The sequence below is a fragment of the Nothobranchius furzeri genome, chromosome 11 (assembly GCF_043380555.1).
Source record: "Nothobranchius furzeri strain GRZ-AD chromosome 11, NfurGRZ-RIMD1, whole genome shotgun sequence".
Taxonomy (NCBI): Eukaryota; Metazoa; Chordata; class Actinopteri; order Cyprinodontiformes; family Nothobranchiidae; genus Nothobranchius; species Nothobranchius furzeri.
Window position 1 is genome coordinate 26,233,107 of NC_091751.1, and position 21,807 is coordinate 26,254,913.

The window sequence follows — 21,807 nt, forward strand, 5'->3', positions numbered from 1 at the left end:
TGGATAATAAGTTATCTTACCGATAGGCAGCAATATGTTCAAATAAACAACACAAAATCACAAAGAAATAACATTACTTGTGGTGTACCACAAGGGTCGGTATTGGGCCCTAAACTATTTATCATTTATATAAATGACATTGTTGAGGTATCCAATATATTAAAATGCACCTTATTTGCAGATGATACAACTTTTACTATTCAGGAGATAATGTTGAGCAGATGATAGAAGTGATACAAACAGAGGAAAAAAATTAAACTATGGTTTGATGGGAACAAACTATCATTAAACAGTGATAAATCATGTGTTATGATATTTAGTAATACATATTCAAATGATGAAATTTTTTAAAATATAGATGAGATTAATATTAAAAGAGTTAAAGAAGTCAAGTATCTGGGAGTCATCACTGATGAAAAAATGTCTTGGAAACTGCATATAAACAGTGTCAAAATTAAAATATCTAAAACTATTGCACTGTTACATAGAGCAAAATGGTTGCTTGATAATAATTCACTATATTTGTTATATAACGCACTGATCATACCATACCTGAACTACTGCATTGAAATCTGGGGAACAACATATAAAACTTACACAAATTCCATTTACATCTTACAGAAAAAAGCAATAAGAATAATCACAAGGAGCAACTACAGAGATCCGTCCAATCCCTTATTTATAAAATTAAAAACACTAAAATTCTATGATCTGGTAGACTACAATATTTTAAAATTTATGTATAATGTAAACAAAAGGAACGTACCTGCAGGATTAATCAAAAGATTTACAAAAAGACATAGTAAATATGATTTAAAAGGACATGAATTATTTAACATACCTTGACATCGGATACTCATAAAGGAACATTGTGAGTCCATATATGGAGTTAAAATGTGGAATAAATTAAACACTGAAATCAAGAATGCAAAAACAATATTGACTTTCAAAAAAGAGAAAAAAAATGAAATGATAAACTTATATAGATCTGTTAGATAAATGCGTGAGGGGAGGGGGTTGGGGGGATGAAAGTAAAAAAAAAAAAAGGAAACAAGTCTATGTATTCATATGTGTATATATGTATGTATATAGGTCTATAACTTTATGCTTCTTTCTGTGTAACTTGTTTTCTCTCTTTTTTTTCAATTCATGGGTTGAGGTTGTGTCTGCCAACCAGTCCAGGGACTATATTGTTCAATTTTTTTTAAGAATCATATGATTGTTTCATTTGTATTAATGTTATTTTAGTTAAAAGGGGCAGATAACATAAGTTTTTCTTCTTTCTGTCCCCTCTTTCATTTTGGCTTGTAGCAATTTAGTTCTGTATTTTTATTTTAATGTCAATAAATGAAAATGAAAGAGAAAAAAAAAATATGTAGAGTTAGCGACACTTTTCGTGGACAAGTAATTCTGTAAAAAAAACTTACCGGAAGACAATATGAACGGTTCTTTACAAGGACTCGGCTCTCATTGTTTACTTTGAAGAGTCGTTCAAAAGATTTGAGTAGTTCGTTAACGTCACACCATTAGTAGGGCTCCACAATAGGGAGCCTAAGTCACTTCCGCATCATGGGTCCCAGGAAGAATGAAAAAATTAATGCAAGTGAACCGGGCACAAAACGCTATTTTCTAATTCACTTTGCCTTACGCCTTGGATCACACATATGTTGTGCTGCAATTTTAATGAAAACTAATGATTGGTGTTTTGACCACGCCAGTCACGTACTTTGAGATTTATTAGCTTGTAAAAGTTCGTAATTAGCATGACTACAAACTAGAAATCGGCACGTCGCATATGTGACGTCACCACATATTCTCCTCTCCCCTAGCGTAGCTGCAACTTACCACATGACCAGATTTATGGTGGTTCTTTCCTCCTGTGGGAAGTTTGCTGAACTTACAGCCCTTTTCTTCATGTTTGGCTCAATGACATCACTTTCGTGAAGCACATTTGTAGTCCTGGACTTATTTTCACACAAAACCTAAAATAGCGTTCCCCCTGTTTGAAAATAAACACGTTCTTGGTATCAAAATGTGTCTTTAAAGTTCATGGACATCATATGTGAAATCCATGGCACAAAACAAGCAGAATTATAAAATAGCGTTTTTAGCCCCATTGACTTGCATTCATTTTTTCGTTCTTGGTGCAGAAGTGACTTAGGCTCCCTGTATGTTGCAAATGTATAGTAATGGCAATTTCGGCACGCACAGTGCGCATATCACGAAAAACAGCAAAAACATAATGACTGCTCAGCTCAAATGTTTTCTACACATAATGCATTTTGTCAGTCAAACGGAGCATGAAATTTTTGAAAGATCAAAATCGAGCTTTTCAACCATTTGGCCAATCTGATGGGTTCTTAAACGTTAAATCCCCGCCCCCTAGGTGGACGGCACTTAATCTGGATGGCTAGCAAACACTTGGGGTGTTTCTCAGTGTCAAGGAACCTCGCCTTGATCCTGCCCCAGTTGCCTAGGAGACACGCCATCAGGAAACACCAAGGCGTGTCCAATGTTCATGTTCTCCCGAGGCATCTGTTCTCCGTTTGTTAGCTGGTTAACTAGTGACCAAGGATACATGGGGGGTGTCTTGTAGCCTGGCCTTGATTAAAAATTCCCCAGAATACAGTGCAGTATTTTCAAAAGGATGGCAGATCAGGAGAACGCAGCAGCTACGCCTTGACACTGAGAAACACCCCAGGTGTTACGTTCTGCTGTTTCTGCCAATTCTACTTTTCCCAGGATCGATTACCTTTCCTTGTTCATTTTCCCCTTTCTCGCATCTTTTGATCACACTTTTTGCTTTTCCCATTTTTGATATTTTGAAATTTATTAACTTTTTTGATTCAGATTTTTTTTGTTCTTGAGTAAAGTATTTATTGCAAGTCATATCATCCTTGCAATATGAATCATTGTGATCGCGCAATGCAGGCTTTCCTGATATCGTGCAGCCTTAATCACTAGAACAAGAACTGTTTGAAGGCAGTAGAGTTGCTCCTAAACTCTAGTAAGTCTTTTTCCATTAAAAAGTATGAAAGTATATGACATGAATTGGGACTGCCGTAGTACCCTACAAAGCAAACCTAAAATGATCTGCCAAGTTTCAGAGGACTTTTTCTCTACAAGACGCCCCAATCTGGTTTAAGCAGTTTCATTCTTTAAACAACTTCCTTGTTCGTGAAAATGGGTTTGCCCAATACACCAATGTGTTCTCTTCTCCATTATTAATAGAGGAAATGACAAAACAAAGGCATCTCTTAAACCTATTAACTACATAAATGAACCACGGCTCAGTAATCTGGCTGTACACGCCACAGAATTAGAAATGATCCCATATAAATAATGCATGGCCTTTTTTTCTGTTGGAAACATCTGCTATGCTCAAAAACTACTGTGCTCCTTGGCCAGTGGTTTATCCTCTCTTTCTTCTATCATGAAAACAACATTATTCCACTAAGTAATCGGAACGAAATCACAAATATGAAAGAGGAAAATATTCCAGTATTACTCGGTTTTCTTGGTTTTATTCCAAAAGAGCAACAATGTGGAGCACAGAGGACTGACGCAAGACTTAGTCGACTGGTGCCAGCAAAACGACCTCCTGATCAATGCAGGGAAAACAAAGGAGATGGTGGTGGATCCTCACAGACGCCGGCCTGCAGTCCCCCCCACCAGAGAACATCCAGGGAACGGACATCAAGAGAGTGGACTCCTATAAATACCTGGGTGTTCACCTGAACAACAAACTGGACTGGTCTCACAACACAGACTCACTGTACAGGAAGGGCCAGAGCAGGCTCCACCTCCTGAGGAGACTACGGTCTTTTGGGGTGACGGGGACACTCCTGAAGACCTTCTACGACTCTGTGGTGGCATCAGCAATCCTGTATGGTGTGCTGTGTTGGAGCAGCAGCATCACAGAGAGGGAGAGAAAGAAGCTGGACAGGCTGATAAAGAAGTCCAGCTCTGACCTGGGCTGTCCTCTGGACTCATTACGAGAGGTGGGGGACAAGAGTGTGCTGGCAAAACTCAGATCCATCCTGGACCATGAGTCACACCCCCTGCGGGATGCCTTGTCTACTCTGGAGAGCAGCTTCAGCAACAGACTGATCCACCCTCGCTGTACGAAGGAGAGATACCGCAGATCTTTCCTCCCTGCTGCTGTTACTCTATAATAGTCACTGCTAATAGAAGCCATACATCTGTAACCTTTCACTGCAAATATCTTCTTTTAAAAACATGTGCAATATAACTACTACTCTCATTACCATGTGCAATAATTATCTGAACTTATTATTACTATCTACTCTTGTGCAATATCTTGTGTGCTACTGCTGCTATCCTGCTATACCTGAGCCATTGCAAAATTGCAATTTCCCCAATGAGCGACTAATAAAGGTATTCTTATTATTCTTATTAAGTTTTACGGTCTTTTGTGCCTTTAGAAATAAATATACCAATCATCAAGAACTAACATTAATTGTTTGAATGCTGTAAAACTATTGTTCTCCCGTTTCTCTTTATTATTCTGCTTCCGTACATCTTTTTGGCATTTAACTACTTCCACAATTCAACTATTTACACAATTTTGGTATCGAAACGTTCAGCTCGTTCAGCGTATGCCGGCAATGACTTTTGGCATTAAAATAATTTATACTTTTTGAGATATTCAGCTTTTTCTGTGAGTTTTGGTCCCATTGAAATGAATGGGATAGCTCAATTTTCAGCTCAATTTTTTTGAACTCTTACTCTTATAGGTTAACTTTAACCTAGAGACTTCATTCAAGTTTCAACAAACTCTCAAGTCCTTCAGCTATTACTGGTTAAAAAATCGTTTTGGTAACTATTACAGTTTTTCTAAAATCACAGGTAGAAGTTGAGGTACGGCTTGAGATTTTCAGAAAAAAATCACAAAAATTATAATGGCCCTCCTTTGCTCCAATTTTTAACATTGTCCTGAGAAAACCTTAAGTCCGATTGAAATGAAACGCACACTGGCTTGCAGCTAACGGATATACCTTCGTTTTGAGCTACAATTCGTGGCCGTTTTATTCATTTCTTTGAGAATATTCAAAATTTAAAAAATGTCTCTCACCACTCTAATCTGAAAATTCCACACTCGAACTTCACCTTTTCTGGAAACAACTCTTTCCATCACCCAGACCGTTTGGAGTACCGAAACAAAATTATATCTCAAAAAGTGGGAATTTTTCCTCAGCTTTTCAGAATGGGTTTTACTTTGCCCTTAAGTCTTATGGTTCTTTCTCTACAAACCTCAGAAAGACGAGAGACCCTGACTCTGTCTCATTAGCTGTTTTTATAGGACCATAGCGTTTTCCAAACAGGATTTGCTGCGGCACCCTGGGGAGGATTTTGGCATTTATAGAAGCAAAGCTGAAGCTAGAATATACTGCCATCAGACACCTCTCCAACCAAGACGGGATATAGGGAGGTCGCTGGGCGGCAACCCAACCCCCCCCCCCCCCCCCGACCCCCCCCCCCGCATGTGACGTACAGGGTCGTGCATTCAGCGTCAGACGGAAGACATGTCAGACTGATGAAATTTCTTTTTCAGGACCTTTAGTTTTGATGTGACCTGCTTTTTGTCCCGCTAAACGCTCAGCCAGTGTTTTCACCACTCTGTCGAACAGATGGCTGTCTCTCACCGTCCCCGTAAAAAGGCGACTAATCTGTTCGTCCGCTCGCATGGCCAAAAGCTCCATGGTCTCCGCGTCCGTCCAGCCGGCTTTCCTTCTGGCCGGCACCCGGCGCGCAGTACACGTGACTAACACGACCACCCTCTTTTGCGGGGGAGCCTCCCACAGTCGCTCCAAAGGGATTAGCAGGGCTGACGTGTTTAAAAGTCAGATGCGAGGGGCAGATGCAGCAATATTATTACCAAGCGAGGCGGAACGAATGCCGCAATATTCGCGCAACACCGTGCCGGCATGGCGCATTTATAGACATACTATTGCGGTAATATTACGCCGATATGCCGGCATGGTGTGTCCTATAAAAGCACCTATTTTCTCCTCCGATCGGCTTCAGACAGCTAAAATGTTCTCATCATAGCTTTTAGACAATTCATGGTGGGCACACAAAAATTCACACAGATGACCACCAAAGCGTTCTGCCGCTTACATTTTTTGAATTTTTCCAATAGGTGCAGCAGTTTTTGAATGGCGATGAGACGTTTCAGAGGTCTGAAATGGCATCTGAGCACTGTTAAATGCATGATTTATGAAATCTTGAAACAGAAATTTCCACCGACCACATCTTTTATAGTACACTAATAATTTTCTCAAATTTTGTAAGTTTTTTTGTCAGCTTCAAAGTGTCTCACTGAGACAGATCTCAGCCAGATCCTGAGACGCTCCTGCCTGACATTTTTATTTTATTCACGGAAAAAAATCAGACTAGTGATTTCTCTTGGCGTTCAGTTTATACATTCAAACAGCAAAGCACTCTATTTAAACTACTTACATGTAAATCTGTTATTTGTCCATCCATCCATCCATTTTCATCCGCATATCCGGAGTCGGGTTGCGGGGGCAGTAGCGTCGAGAGGCCCAGACTTCCCTCTCCCCAGCCACTTGGGCCAGCTCCTCTGGGGGAATCCCAAGGGGTTCCCCAGCCAGGTCCGGTAAGAAGTCCGCTCCGACAGCTTCTGGCGTTTTTAAAAAGTATCCCAGGGGCACGGTAAGGGTCCGAGATGTTTAGTCTATTTAATTTCTGACTATATAAAACGATTTCTTCGGTTTTAAAGTGTGAAGTAAACTCTGACAAAGTAAAATCCAAGCCGATCCCGTTCATTTTGTTTACATTTGTTGCCTGCCAACATGGTGCCTACTCTCCAAAAACGTACTAAATATTATAGATTTATAAATAAAAAGCAATATTTTGTGTGTGTAGCGTCATGAATGGCCTCTAATTTGTGAACCAAAGGTCACACTTTGCCAGCTGGGTCAAGCTGGGTCGAGCTGTAACTTTGTCCCACAGATTAACCCAGGAGCCGTGATGTCTGCCATCTTTATCTGCTGCTGTTCCGTCCCAAGATGAAGGACACTTCAAGATTTTAAAATAATAATTTTTAAATAATAATTTTAATAAACTCTTTGACTTTATTACTGTTTATTACAATCATCATAAATAATCATCTTGGTTCAGTATAAATGCATTTAATTAATGGAATGATTTATTATGCTTTGTGTAATAATTATTATTATTATTATTATGATAATCAGTAATGTGTGTTCAGTAAACCAGAAGGTCATTTGCACGTTAACCACCTCATGCAGAGGGTGAATCCCGGGTAAAGGTAACCTCCTCACGTCCTTACTTCATGACATCAAGCTTTCTGACGCTGAGGGCGTGTTGTGAGGTTTTGTTAAAATCAAATCTCCGCAGCTGAAAGTCAGTTCTTGAACCCACCAGAAGACGAGGGACAGCCGCCCAAGTCTCTGCTAAGCATTCTGTCACGCCGATAGACTTGCTTCGAATAAACGCACCTGTAACCAGCTGACGCAAAACTCCTTCAGAGTTAAGCCAGACGCAAGCTCGACACTGTGTACCCTGCGACAACTTTGGACCAGAGTCGGTCCCACTCGGGTCTTCTCTACCTGATCGAGTACCCCGAGGCTAACAACATCCTCCTTTGACCTCCGGATCCACACAGAGGGTCGTCTGATGGGTGAGGTAGCACCCAGATGGTGTCCGATGCTGGTTTTCTCTAAGAAACAACTGAGTTAGCTGCAAAACAACGTTTTCCACCCAGTACGCGCTTCTCTCTCAGAAAGAAACCTTCTGAGAGTCATTCACGCATCCAAAACCTCACATTTCATTTTAGCTTTTCATTCACAGGTAAAGCTTTTAATTACAAGTTTTACTATCAAGCTGTTTCAAATTGTCAGTTACAAATTGTCATTTTAAAAAGTGTTAGTAATAAATTCTTAACTTTTAAAAACCTGACTCTTCTTTGAAATGAAACACAGAATGGTGTATATATTTTGGTTATTGAATAAGCAAAGATTCCTTTTGCTATTAAATTTAATTATCTTAAATTAAACATTAATCTTTGGTTTAAAATATAGACCACGACAGTTAGTGTATGAACTTCTATCGATTGCATTAATATCTTAGATATTTGTGCATAATATAAGTTCATATGCTAATGTCCGATCTTTTCTCAGGATCTAACCCAAACTGAAGCAAACAAATCCTAGTATGTAGATTAACCACGCTACATGTGTTTCTAACAACATAGTTTGGTACAACAGAAAACTTGTGGCTTATTAGGACATACACGTCCTCATAGCCGGAGTTCCTTTTAAAAACTAAATCACTCCAACATAAGAGAACATAATGCATTATCCAAATGAGTTAGACGGGTAAAACAAATACGGATTCAACGATTAGAGGAGCTGTCAGGATTTTCTGCAGCTGCAGTTGAGTCAAAGTGGAACACCACAGCTAAATAAACTCACATGCCTTGACGTCAGAGCCCAGCGAGAGCTCAGAAGCCTTACGTCACATGATCAGAGCCGGGGGACGAGCTTGGACCCTCAGAAATACAGAATGAGCTCTCAGCATTAGGTAAGCTACAAATAACCTATACAACTAGTTGGAGCTAAACTGGACATTTGAACAACCACAAAGGGATATTCTGGAAAATGTATTTTAACTAGCATAAGAGGCAAACTAAAATATAGTGGTGCTAAGGCAGTAGTAATGTTCCAAACATTTGTTCTCATATTATTCTATTAGTCCTTAGTTGGTGTTTCTGTTCTTTTCCTGCAGAGATTTAAAATCAAAATGTGATCACAAAATTCAAACGAAGGTTTCCTCTCTCTTCACAGGCTTCACTAACAAGTACCTTGTGTTTCACAGAAAAATATCTGCTGCTGATATGTAAAACAGAAAAAGGAATGAAAAAGACACTGGCTGTACATTTGTATCAAAATCTATGGCAACATCATTTTCCAATAATGCCTCTTACATGCTTCAAACAGCATTCAGGTCTCTGCTCTTACAGAAGCACTACTCTTCCATGTCATTTGTGACTCTGTCTGAATTAATGTGAAGTGTGTTTATGGTCCCTGAATAAGTAAAAGTAAATAAGTGATTAAACGTTCAAAAATTAATCAGGTCAATATTTCACATTTATATGGAATTATCACATCTGATTGATCACATGTTACATATGTAGCCACTCCTTAATGCTATATGATCAACTAAAAAAAAATTAAGTTTCATTTATCTAATTATGCTTTATGGTAAATGGCCAGTATTTATACCGGGTCCCAAAATCTTCCATGGTGCTTTACAAGACATCAGTCATTCACCCATTCAAACACAAATAAGGACAAACCTTTCCATGGTAACCTATGCTGATGTTAGTGCACTAGGTCATTTAATTAACTACTAGTGCAACTCTGCCTCCTGCTTACGTAAATCAGTGCCTGCAGTCTCCTTAAAATGTGAACTCTGGATTGTGTTTCTTCGTGCAATTAATAATTGTGATCTTGATTCAACATTGACCAAACCACGTGGAGCCCTATTAGATAGAGACGTCATTGCTTTTTCTTGTGTTGCAGATATCACTGCTCTGCGCACACGCACACGCGCGCACACACACACACACACACACACACACACACACACACACACACACACACACACACACACACACACACACACACACACTCTAGGTAGTGAGAGAGCAGCTACAGCTCTGCCTCAGACCAAATGGCAGACGACCAGGTCCAAACAAAGCAGTTCAGACGCTAAACGGCAAAATATGTAACGAACAGAAATGATTCATCCGCAGCTTTAACCGTGGAGGGTTATAACTTGTGCTGCTTGTTTGTTTATAGTTGAATCAAAACGCGACGCCGAAGGAGCCGTGAGTGACGCACTGATGCGGATGATAGCCTCAGCTAGCAAGGAGCTGCTAACAGTGCTAAAGCCATGCTAAACCAGCTAAACATGCTTCATTCTGAGAGCAGAAGCTCCCGTTGGAAGCAGAACATAACTTCCGATGACAAGGAGAGAAGAACTAATGATACTAGCCAAGCTGTTAGCACGTCTACGAGTCATCACACGGGCCTCCCGCTACTTCCGAGTCACACACAGACACAAGCCAAAGTTGTAGGACGAGCTTTATCGTGCTAACACGCAGACGAGGAGTAAAGCGAGCACAGCTACGAGTGGAGATGTGTGTGCTAATAATTAAGTACTGGCTAATTATGTTTAAATACCTGTTCGGATCATGCAGGGATCCTCATTCTGGTGTTTCGGGACAGTCTGCTGATTTGTAAACACAAGCAGATCAGGCGGATGTGCTGGAGATCAGCTGACTGGTCACGTGACTGCAGAGCTCATGGGTACTCAAATAGAAATCGCTGAAAAGATGGGGCTTTTCGTGCATATACAATACATTACGGTAGCCACCGGGATTCCCTGTCTTGAGCGCAGTGAATCACAACACAAGATTCAGAGACGTGCTGAGTTTGTCATCCAAAATGCTCCGGTTTATAACTTTTGAATGGCTGATCAGATTCAAAAAATCCAACGGTTTTTAAAAGTACATAAAAGCAGCTTTCCAACGATCTATAGTATGAAGCAATCAGAGTTATGGAAATCCTGCTGTAAAGCCTGACTGAAACGGAGCACAGCGGAGCGCAGCGCCGCGATGAAAGCGTAAAATGGACCTGGGAAGCTAATTAGCATAAAAAGCCGGCATGAAATTATGGAAATGTCTCAAAGAAAACCAACACAATTTATTAGGTGTCCCAGAAGGCTTGTATCTGAAGACAGTGACCACGAAGAAGGACAGATCTCCGGTGAACCAGGGTATGAATGTTTGTTCAGTCTTTTTTTTTAATTTTATTTGAACAACCCTCGGCTATTTGCTAATTGTAAGATTCAGCTTCATTCCAGCATTATTTATCTTTTTACAATAAATAATTATTTTTGCTAAAACAAGATTTTGGTATAGCAGTGCACAGTGTGCCAGAGAAGCACCCCATGGCAGTGTGAGATGTGCAGAGTGGGACTTTTGCCTGCAGCTGGAGAGAAACTGCTTCAAGGTCTACCACATCAAATGAAAAACGTCTGAAAGTTTACAAACATAAATGGTCTTAAAACTGCTACAAAAAAGATACCAAGGTTCACACTTTTTTAAAGAATAGATGCATTACAGTTCAAAGTTTGAATCGTTTATTACAAACTGTTTGCCCAAGTCATTTAGAAATTCCTGTTCAGTAATAAATGTAAAACATTCAAATCTGTTTTTTGCTTTTTTCACTTTTAAGTTGATTTTTAAAGGCTTTAATATAAATAAATTCTAATTAAAAACCATACACTGAAAGCTGAGGTTGTTCTGAAAAGAGTTACAAACACTTTGCACTTTTTATTACAATTTTACAGTCACAAAAAAAAAAAACCAGGCGGCCCTGTCATAATTATGGTCATAAGAGGGTTATTAAGACAGCGATGCACAAATAGGAAGCGATTGGTAGTCATTCCACTCCAATCCAGTTGGTGGCGGTAATGCACCAAATAAGAAGAAGAGAGGTGGGAGCGTTTGTAACAAACTCAAAGCGATAGTCAAAACATTAAGCATGAAATGGAGTTTTCCTAGTGGCTCCAATAAGAGAAAGAAGCAGCTAGCTTTAAAAAATCTTTTATTTTTACTTCTGAAAGTGACGTCGTTTTTCAATGTAAACATCAAAAGGAAGGAGAAAGGAAAGACAATGGAAAATGTGGAAAACATAGACCAAAATGGAAAATAGAAGAAAAAAAAACTAAGGCAAAAGCACAGGAGCACTGACAAGAAAAAGAAAGCAGAGCAAATATTTAAAGCGCTCAAAGGGATGGAAATACAGGAAAAAAGAGGAGGGCCAATTAAAAGGGAAAATAACTCATGTCAGAAGAGGGGAGAGTCTCGCAAATCCAGTCAAAGGTAAGATTGTCGAAAATTTTGTGTAAGGGGCCCCATGTCTGTGTTCGCCTTGGGCCCCCAAATTGCTAAATCTGCCACTGCCAGCAGGCAAGGTGGGTTAAGTGTCTTGCCCAAGGACACAACGACAGCAAAGGGCTGAGCAGGGCTTGAACCTGCAACCTTCCAATTACGGAGTGAGCACTTAATTCCTGTGCTGCCATCGTCAATGCTGCATGGGGCTACATGCAGCATTTATTTTTGAATAAATAAAATAATAATTTAAAAATAGTGCAACTATTCAAATCAAATCCTTTGAACGGTTCATCAAAATGAATGAGAGCCGAGTCCTTAGAGAACTGTTAATCTAGTCCACCAGTAGCCTTTTTAATTATGGAATTTTACAAGCTAATAAATCTTATATTACGTGACAGACTTAGTCAAAGCACATAGTAACTTTTAGTTTAAATCGATGTACAACATATGTATGACTCAGGGCGTAAGGCAAAGGAGATTGGAAAATAGCTTTTTAGCCCCGTTCACAAGCATTCGTTTTTTTTTTCTTTGTTCCGGGGACCCATGAGCCGAAGCTCCCTATTACAGTTATTTTTGACCTGAAACAAGGTAGCTCAAACTGTCAGTGCCTTTTATCAAACAAGTTTATCAAAGTATGCTACCAGTTGACTCCAAATCCCAACAAAGTGGTTATAGCAGAAAAAAGTCAATACAGAATTAGTTATTAGAGACCATATCTGATTTAAATATGTGAATGAAAATGATATATTCAAGCGTTTGCCGGAATATGAGGTAACACAAGGCAGAAATAATGACCTCCATCACTATTACCATCATTATCCCAGGCTAGGTATTTGAAGAGCACCATTATGATCATTATTATAGCTAATATTACTGATGACGAGGCTTTCATGGCCTTTCGTTGGCCCCGACAAACTATTGTCATGGAAACAGATTGCTAGTAGTGTGAAGCTATTCTAACCAAACAGTGTTGGAAGGGTGCAATTTCTCTGGTTGCTAAAGGAGCTATGATTAGAGGAGTTTCAAAGGGAGACAATCAAGGGGCAGAGATGGAGAAAATAGAGGCATGAAGAGGGAAAAACCACTGATGAAATAAAAGAATCACGGAATAGAAGACATAAAATACTGACAAGGGCCTGTGGCAGTAGAAAACCACAGATCAAGTGATACATCAATAATAAGCATGATAATATATTGTCTAATGGCTAAAATAACAACTCCCAATTCACACGTTCACAGAAAAAGGAAATCGTTTGACAAAAACTGAGAACACCCCAACACCAAAACATGTTGTCATAGATCTCTGAGCACACTTTAAAGGGGACATACTGTTCCGACTCTATAAACACTCCGAACGTGAATAAGAAAACGCATCCGGCCCATCATTCTCAGTATTTGCCTTTATAAATGTATGCCTAAAACAAGCGGTTTCCAAAATTCCCTCATTGTGACATCACAATGAGGAAAATTACTCCCCCCTCACTTACCTGTCAACTTCCCAGTAACCACAGGAATATGACCTGTAAATTCCCATTATCACAATTGGTAAACACCCAGCCTATAAGGGGATGCCTTCTACAAGCCATTCCATTCTCTAAACATCTTCCTAGGAGTTCCTGTAGCATCATTTTATAAACATTTAGATGTGCATCATATGATTCTTTCAGCTGAAATACCCAATCTGTGGATATGCCGCAGCTACAACATTTGTTTACAGTTGGGAATAGCCATGTAATGCGAATTAACAGCAATGCAAGTGTGTTAAACTTTGTGTGCAAGATTTGCTGTGAATTTGCTAAAAATTGGAGCAGTTCTACGATGCATTAGACTTTGGTCTTGGCTGAGCTCAGGCAAGACAAAAGCTTAAATGATCCCAATTACACCAGATGTGTTGGTCAAAGATTACAAAATTACTATTCCTTTTCAAACAAGAACAAAAAAAATAATGAACACAAAAAGGGTCTAAAATTCTACTTGAAATGGAAAATTAATAATTAAACCAGAAAACTTGGAGAACTTTTCTAATTTATGATTATAAAATTTGTGTATAATTTAAATTTTCGTCGTCTTCCTCTGCTTATCCGGGTCCAGGTCGCGGAGGCAGCATCCCAACTAGGGAGCGCCAGACCGTCCTCTCCCCAGCCACCTCCACCAGCTCCTCCGGCAGGACCCCAAGGCGTTCCCGGACCAGATTGGAGCTGTAACCTCTCCAACGTGTCCTGGGTCGACCCGGGGGCCTCCTGCCAGCAGGACATGCCCTAAACCCCTCCCCAGAGAGGCATCCAGGAGGCATCCTGACCAGATGCCCAAACCACCTCAACTGACTCCTTTCGATCCGGAGGAGCAGCGGTTCTACTCCGAGTCCCTCCCGAATGTCTGAGCTCCTCACCCTATCTCTAAGGCTGAGCCCGGCCACCCTACGGAGGAAACTCATTTCGGCCGCTTGTATCCGCGATCTCGTTCTTTCGGTCATTACCCAAAGCTCATGACCATAGGTGAGGATTGGGACGTAGATCTACTGGTAAATCGAGAGCCTGGCTTTCTGTCTCAGCTCCCTCTTCACCACGACAGATCGGCTCAGCCTGCAACACTGCAGACGCCGAAACAATCCGCCTGTCGATTTCCCGAACCCTCCTACCCTCACTCCTGAACAAGATCCCAAGATGCTTAAACTCCTCCACTTGAGGTAGGACCTCTCTCCCGACCAGCAGTTGGCAAGCCACCTTTTCCGGTCGAGAACCATGGTCTCAGATTTGGAGGTGCTGATCCTCATCCCAGCCGCTTCACACTCGGCCGCGAGCCTACCCAGCAAGAGCTGAAGGTCAGAGCTGGATGAAGCTAGGAGGACCACATCATCCGCAAAAAGCAGAGACGAGATTCTCCTGCCACCAAACTCGACACACTCCACACCACGGCTGTGCCTAGAAATTCTGTCCATAAAAGTGATGAACAGAACCAGTGACAAAGAGCAGCCCTGGCGGAGTCCAACCCTCACCGGTAACAGATCCGACTTACTACCGGCTATGCGGACCAAACTCACGCTCCTCTGGTAAAGGGACTGAATGGCCCTTAACAGAAAGCCACCCACCCCATACTCCTGGAGCGTCCCCCACAGGGTGCCCCTGGGGACACGGTCATAAGCCTTCTCCAAATCCACAAAACACATGTGGATTGGTTGGGCAAACTCCCATGCCCCCTCCATCACCCTTGCAAGGGTATAGAGCTGGTCCACAGTTCCACAGCCAGGACGAAAACCACATTGCTCCTCCTCAATCTGAGATTCAACTATCGATCGGACCCTCCTCTCCAGTACCTTGGAGTAGACCTTTCCAGGGAGGCTGAGGAGTGTGATCCCCCTATAGTTGGAACACACCCTCAGGTCACCCTTCTTAAAGATGGGGACCACCACCCCGGTCTACCACTCCACAGGAACTGCCCCCGATGACCACGCAATGTTGCAGAGACGTGTCAACCACGACAGCCCTACCACATCCATAGCCTTGAGATACCCAGGACGAATCTCATCCACCCCCCGGGACTCCGCTGCTGTGTAGTTGTTTGACTACCTCAGCAACTTCTGCCCCCGAGATTGGACAGTCCATCCCCAGGTCTCCCGGCTCTGGCTCCTCCTCGGAATGTGCGAATCTTTTAACAAGCACCACAACATGTCAATGTTGTTAATAAACATTTGAAATGAAATCTTAGTTGAATTAGCGTGTGTGCTGTGTATGTTGTAAAGTGCCTTGGGGGGTTGTTGAACCCTATAAAGTGCTATATAGATAGGCCATTTACCATTTTGATCATGTCTTACAGGCTTTTCCATATTCATTACCTAATCAAGCACTTTGTCGTACCAGTGGTTACAAAATATTTTAATGTTGTGATAAAATCCAGACTGATGCTCCTCTGTCAGCTGCACCATCATGAGACATGAGCAGCTGAATGTCAGGATGTCACATCAGCAAATGTAAAACATTGTGGAAAAAAATGACATAACAAGAATAAAATGTTTTAACACAAATGAAAATATGCTTAAGACATTTTCTCTATTACTGATTTTTTTTAAATCAACTATCCACACAAACAAACCTTTGAACAGTCACAGTTATTTATCAGTGTCTCAAGTGCAATAATGATGCTGAATAAAACTTTAAAATCTATGATAAAAACATGCTCTTCTTTAATGGTTTTACATTTAATCACATTATTATATCATAAAAAACCTCATTGTCCAATAGGTCAATTCAATCCAAGACCAATAAAAACACAAGAAATATTAAATAAGTGATGAATTTAGCCAGAAGTCAGAAAAAAAAACAAGACCAAACTTGGATTTGTAGACATTTGGAGCCACTGTTAGCAGCAAGTAACTGACGTACTGGGATGTCACATGTGATGTAAGATTTTTATTTACAAAGGCCGATTTAATGTTGCCGAAAAATAAACCCAAATCATCATTCCTCCACCACCGTGCTTTACAGCTTGTGATCAAACATCACTTCAGTCACATCCATTTACATGAAGTCAAGCAGTTTTTCTGTGTGACCGCTTTCTTTCCACTTGGCAAATCAACTCTTGAACAAATAAATGTTCACTTTTAGCTGTAATTAAAGTGTTTGGCACTTAGGATTTTCACCTCACAGCAGAAAGGTCTCTGGGTCAAGGGCTGATGGTTTATGTCTGTTTTATGGAATTTCTTTGCTGTGTCCGTGTAAGACCCACTCTGAGTGGGCTTCTCAACCTTCTCTGGGCTCTCCTTTCTACCCATAGAATGGATGCACAGCTCTTTCAGGCATTTGCTGCTGCTCAAGTGCTTAACCCTCTCAGGCTCAAAATAAGTTTTGATAAAAGGACGAACAACTAATTACTTCAGGGGTACTTATGAGTTAAAAAATGCTCATGAAATACATATGTGGAGTAACCAGGTAGGTAGGTAGGTTTTAACTGTTGCTAATCTGCAACGCCTGCCTCCAGAGGGCTAAAGTTTCTTTAGATTTCTTTATGTGCAATTACATGAAGGTATTACGTGATATCAAAATACGGTGACTCTGTCTTGAAATAGTATGAAAGCGTGGGAAAGACGAATGAGACCATTTGTTCAAGCTGTCCGTGATGCTTCAGCGTGAGGTTAACTCTCCTGCTCCTCCTTCACAGAAGACATAGTTTGAGTAGCAGCATCTGATTCTTTCAGTGCAAACTCTCTTGTTTCTTTTCTGTCGGCTTGTTTTTCCACTTCTTTTGGTTCTTCCAATTTTCCAAGGCCTTCCAGTTCCTTTGTGGTTAAGTCTGCAAGCGAAAGATCTACAAAGCCTTGGTGGTCGTCATGACTGTGCACGGGACTCTGAATGTAGTCCTCGGCTTGTCCTTGGTCTTGGCTGTTGAAGAAGCTGCGGATGATGCATTTAGGCAGGCCTAGTTGGGCAGAGAGGGTGTGGACTGCCTCTTCATCTGGGTTGAGGCCCACTTCCTGTATGAAACTCTGCAAGATTCCCAGAGCATCACCGGACATGTTAAGGCCTTCACATCTGATTTCATCTGCCCCGACTTTGTGTTCCTCAGAACAAACCCCATCCATCCTCTTGTTCTCATTCTTGATTTTAGACCACTTCATATCCAATGTATCCTTAACCTTCCCACTTGTACTGCCTTGTTCGACCACATCTGTGCTTTTCTTTGCTAGGCTGCCATCTTTATCAGATTCCTCCATATCTCTATGGTCACATTCCACTCTACCAGTAGCACTCTGGGCCTTGTTTTCCTTCTCCCCTTCAATCCATTCCTTACTGTCTCCCTTCTCACCATTGCAGCTGATTCTACCCAGTAAATATACCCTCGAGTGCCCCCAGGCAACCCCAACCTCAGACTCTACTGGTTGCCGTGGAGACAGATGAATCCCTGGTTCTGGCTGCAGTGTTTGATGGGGTTGAATGTGGTGATGGTGAACCACTGGGGAGCTGTGCTGGTACTGTTGAGAGAAATCAGCACAAGGTTTAACTGAGGCAAGAATCAAGCTTTCACATTTTACAGAATTTGAACAAATAAACTATAAATATTTAAGTGCTTGTTTTTATGATTAGGAAATATGTGAAACTAAGAAAATACTGACCACGTTATTTTTGAAGACGTTAAAGTTGAAAACCTTTGTTTTCTTGTCTGTTTTAGGACTGGTGTGCTCGGCAAACATTATGCACTCACAGACACTCACACTTCACTTTAGGTGTGAGTCTGCGTTATAATAACGCTATGAATATGTGCATATAAATGTATGTATATATATGCATTGCAAACCATGGAACTCCACTAGCATGTACTTTCTTACAGGTTTTATCCCCAAACCCTTTAATGAATAGACTTGTTTCTGAAGGTACCACTGGCTGTGTGTAGATTATTGTTGCTTATTTTGCAGCTTTACCAGTGTGTTGTCAGTGTTGAGCAGAGTGAGTCTCTCAGAGGTCATGTTGCTGCTCTCCTGTTCATAGACGGCATCTCGTTCCATCTGAGACAGGCTCAGGAATCGGCGGATCGTGGACAGGTTCTCCCAGAGTGTGCGGTTTTCTGGACAGGGATCTTCTTTCCACCGCAGAAGCTCACAAAGCCAACCCTGCGGGAGGATCAGAATATGCGTACGGTTGAAACCAAAACAAAGAGTCAATGAGAACAAGAAATCATGTTTCCTTTATTTTATCAATTTCATGAAAACAAAAGAAAGATACCATAAAAAAGGATATGCATCAAAGGGTTAACCCTTTCTAGGGCATTGAAGTCTTTAAATTATTTAAATTTCAACCCCAGTGTGTTATTGTAGTCTATAACCAAAGTGTACTTCTGTTGTTACAGTTTTCAAAAAAACATTTATTTTCATGCAGAAAATAAGTGAAAACGAAGTGACCAAATATGGACGTTGGCCCTGTTCCTGTAAAAGAAAACCCAAAATAAAACACATGAACAAGTTAAATAAACATTATTTTTGAACAATATAGATAATTATAAGACACTTAAAAATAATCTAGCTGATTTTAGAACATTATATCACTGTTCAAAAATACAGAATATATCACAATTGTTAAACAATATAGGATATTTTTATAAAAACTGATTACTGTAAATATTTTAGAAAAGTTACTGAGCAATAGATAGTATTTGTGATCAAATATAGATTATTAGAATATTTTAGAATACGTTATATTTGAGGATCTGCCTCGATGTCATCTTCTTCCTGTTAATCATTATCACTGATGGAGAGTTTGGTTGGTGCAATAACCATCCTCCATTTTCCAGAGAAATCTTATAGTCTCATAAAATACAATCAATATCATAACAGGTGTTACTGTTACCATGATTATTAAGATTATAATCTTTAAAAACTACAGATTTTACTAGAAAATATTCATAATTTATTTTCCTTGTTCAGGGTGTATGTTAAATATGGCAGATTTGATTTCCATGCTAAGATTTCACCAACTTCATTGAGTTTAACATTTACAACGCATGTATCCTTATTTAGCACAACTAATCAACCTTGTGATGTGAAGATTTCATAAACCTAGCATTGTTAGTTTTAGAGATCTGACCGTAAACGCGAGAGGAGACCGAGCTGTTTTCTGGCTCTGCAGACACACCAATATTTGTCGGGTTATAACCCTGCACCGATTGGTGGAATGGCGCCATGGCACAAACTGTGACTAGCTTGATCTCTGATGATTGTTTGGGTGAAATCCCGTAATTCTGAGAGTTTGTGAAAAGGCACACCAACATCGTTTATGATGTGAGTGGAAGTGTCTAAATATAGACATTGGCCCTATGGGTTAATGTCATGGTTCTTGTTTAAAAAAACACCCAAAACAGGATCTCCTATTTGTTGGTCTCCTTGTTGTTATTGATTGTCACAGCAACTAAAGATGTCCCTTAAATAACGTATTGTTTTAATAAAATAATGTTTGCTGTAAGAAGCAGTAATTAAAATAATAAAAGATAAGGACTAAGGACACATCCCTGTGGTGCTCCAGTGCTCTGGGTCAGAGTAGACCACATGTCCCTCCCCATCCTAAGACTGTTAAGTCCAGATACTTTATCTGATATTCATGTCTGTATTTGCTCATCTTCCTCAGTGGTTAACAGACATAAAACACAAAATCATACAGATCTTGCTTAAATCAAAATGAAAGCTGTCTTACTGAATTTGTGTTGCCCAGTGTTCTGTTGTGTTCTGTAACCACTAGGTGTCAGTATAAGGTCTTGAACGTAAATGCAGAAGAGAAGAAGATATACAGATGCCCACATGTGAATGCAGTCTGCTAAGCTAAGTTCAGAATAAAGTAAGTGCTGTGCTCATTTCAACTAAAACACATAACCTGCTGCTTTTCACGCATTGGCTATTTTCTGGGACTGTCCCATTTATTGGCGTATTTATATTGTCGTCGTCGTCGTCGTCTTCCTCCGCTTATCCGGGTCCGGGTCGCGGGGGCAGCATCCCAACTAGGGAGCTCCAGGCCATCCTCTCCCCGGCCTTGTCCACCAGCTCCTCCGGCAGGACCCCAAGGCGTTCCCGGACCAGATTGGAGATGTAACCTCTCCAACGTGTCCTGGGTCGACCCGGGGGCCTTCTGCCGGCAGGACATGCCCGAAACACCTCCCCGGGGAGGCGTCCAGGAGGCATCCTGACCAGATGCCCAAACCACCTCAACTGACTCCTTTCGATCCGGAGGAGCAGCGGTTCTACTCCGAGTCCCTCCCGAATGTCCGAGCTCCTCACCCTATCTCTAAGGCTGAGCCCGGCCACCCTACGGAGGAAACTCATTTCGGCCGCTTGTATCCGCGATCTCGTTCTTTCGGTCATTACCCAAAGCTCATGACCATAGGTGAGGATTGGGACGTAGATCGACCGGTAAATCGAGAGCCTGGCTTTCTGACTCAGCTCCCTCAGTCAAAAACTAGTTTTCTTGTCCGGGGATTGGACCGCCAAGGCTCCCGCCTTGGTCTGCCACCCGATTCGCATTGCACCGGACCCTTCATGTTCCTCCTGCGGGTGGTGGGTCCACAGTTGGACGAGCCCATGTATCCGGTTCGGGCTGGGCCCGGCCGGGCCCCATGGGCGAAAGCCCGGCCACCAGGCGCTCGCTCACGGGCCCCAACCCCAGGCCTGGCTCCAGGGTGGGACCCCGGTAACCCTCCGGGCCGGGTACTCCGACTCTTAGTTTTAACCGCCATGAAAGATCCTTCGAACCGTTCTTTGTCTCACCCTTCACCTAAGACCAATTTGTCATGGGAGACCCCACCAGGGGCACTAAGTGCCCCAGACAACATAGCTCCTAGGATCATTAGGGCACTCAAACTCCTCCACCACGATAAGGTGACAGTTCAAGGAGGAGGTATTTATATTGCCATATCAGAATTCTTTTAACATTATGTAGACACACAATGCATAATAAAACTGATGCGGTCAAAGTAAATTATAAAAGACAATGTGGTCCCCCATTGAAGTCTATATTTTCCACATATGTTTTTCAAATTCACGGCTTTTCTTCAAACATCCAGCTTCAAATAAACAGTTATGGCTAAAACCCCAAACACATTTACAACAGTCATGTCACCTTGTTAGTTTTTAGTCTCTGGTATGAATGAAAGCCTTGTGAGTTCTTCTCTGTGGAAAAAAGTGCTTCAGGAAGTAAGTCGGAGGAGAGTGGGGCAGAAAACGACAGGATTTGGAGTCCATTTATCTATCCAATATCTGCTTATCCATGCTGGGTCACAGGGAACTGGAGCATATCTCCAGCAGTCTGTGGACAAACGGGCGGGGTATAACCTGGACAGGTTGCCAGTCCATCGCAGGGTAG

General features: G+C 41.3%; 2 protein-coding genes across 7 annotated transcripts in view; both read right to left on the minus strand.

Moving 5' to 3' along the window:
- tbc1d5 (TBC1 domain family, member 5) overlaps positions 1-10,378 on the minus strand; it is a 32,783-nt gene extending 22,405 nt beyond the window's left edge. For both annotated transcript variants that reach the window (XM_015955808.3, XM_015955807.3), the window contains exon 1: positions 10,257-10,378. The gene's annotated coding sequence lies outside the window, so the exon portion shown is untranslated. The remainder of the gene's footprint in view (positions 1-10,256) is intronic.
- Positions 10,379-16,930: 6,552 nt separating this feature from the next.
- Positions 16,931-21,807, minus strand: part of satb1a (SATB homeobox 1a) — a 29,113-nt gene continuing 24,236 nt past the window's right edge. For all 5 annotated transcript variants that reach the window (XM_054745195.2, XM_054745190.2, XM_054745184.2 and 2 more), the window contains 2 exons: positions 18,387-18,575; positions 16,931-17,939 (listed from right to left, as the gene is read on the minus strand). In XM_054745195.2, coding sequence (XP_054601170.1) covers positions 17,103-17,939; positions 18,387-18,575 — 1,026 coding nt within the window. In that variant the 3' untranslated portion in view covers positions 16,931-17,102. The remainder of the gene's footprint in view (positions 17,940-18,386; positions 18,576-21,807) is intronic.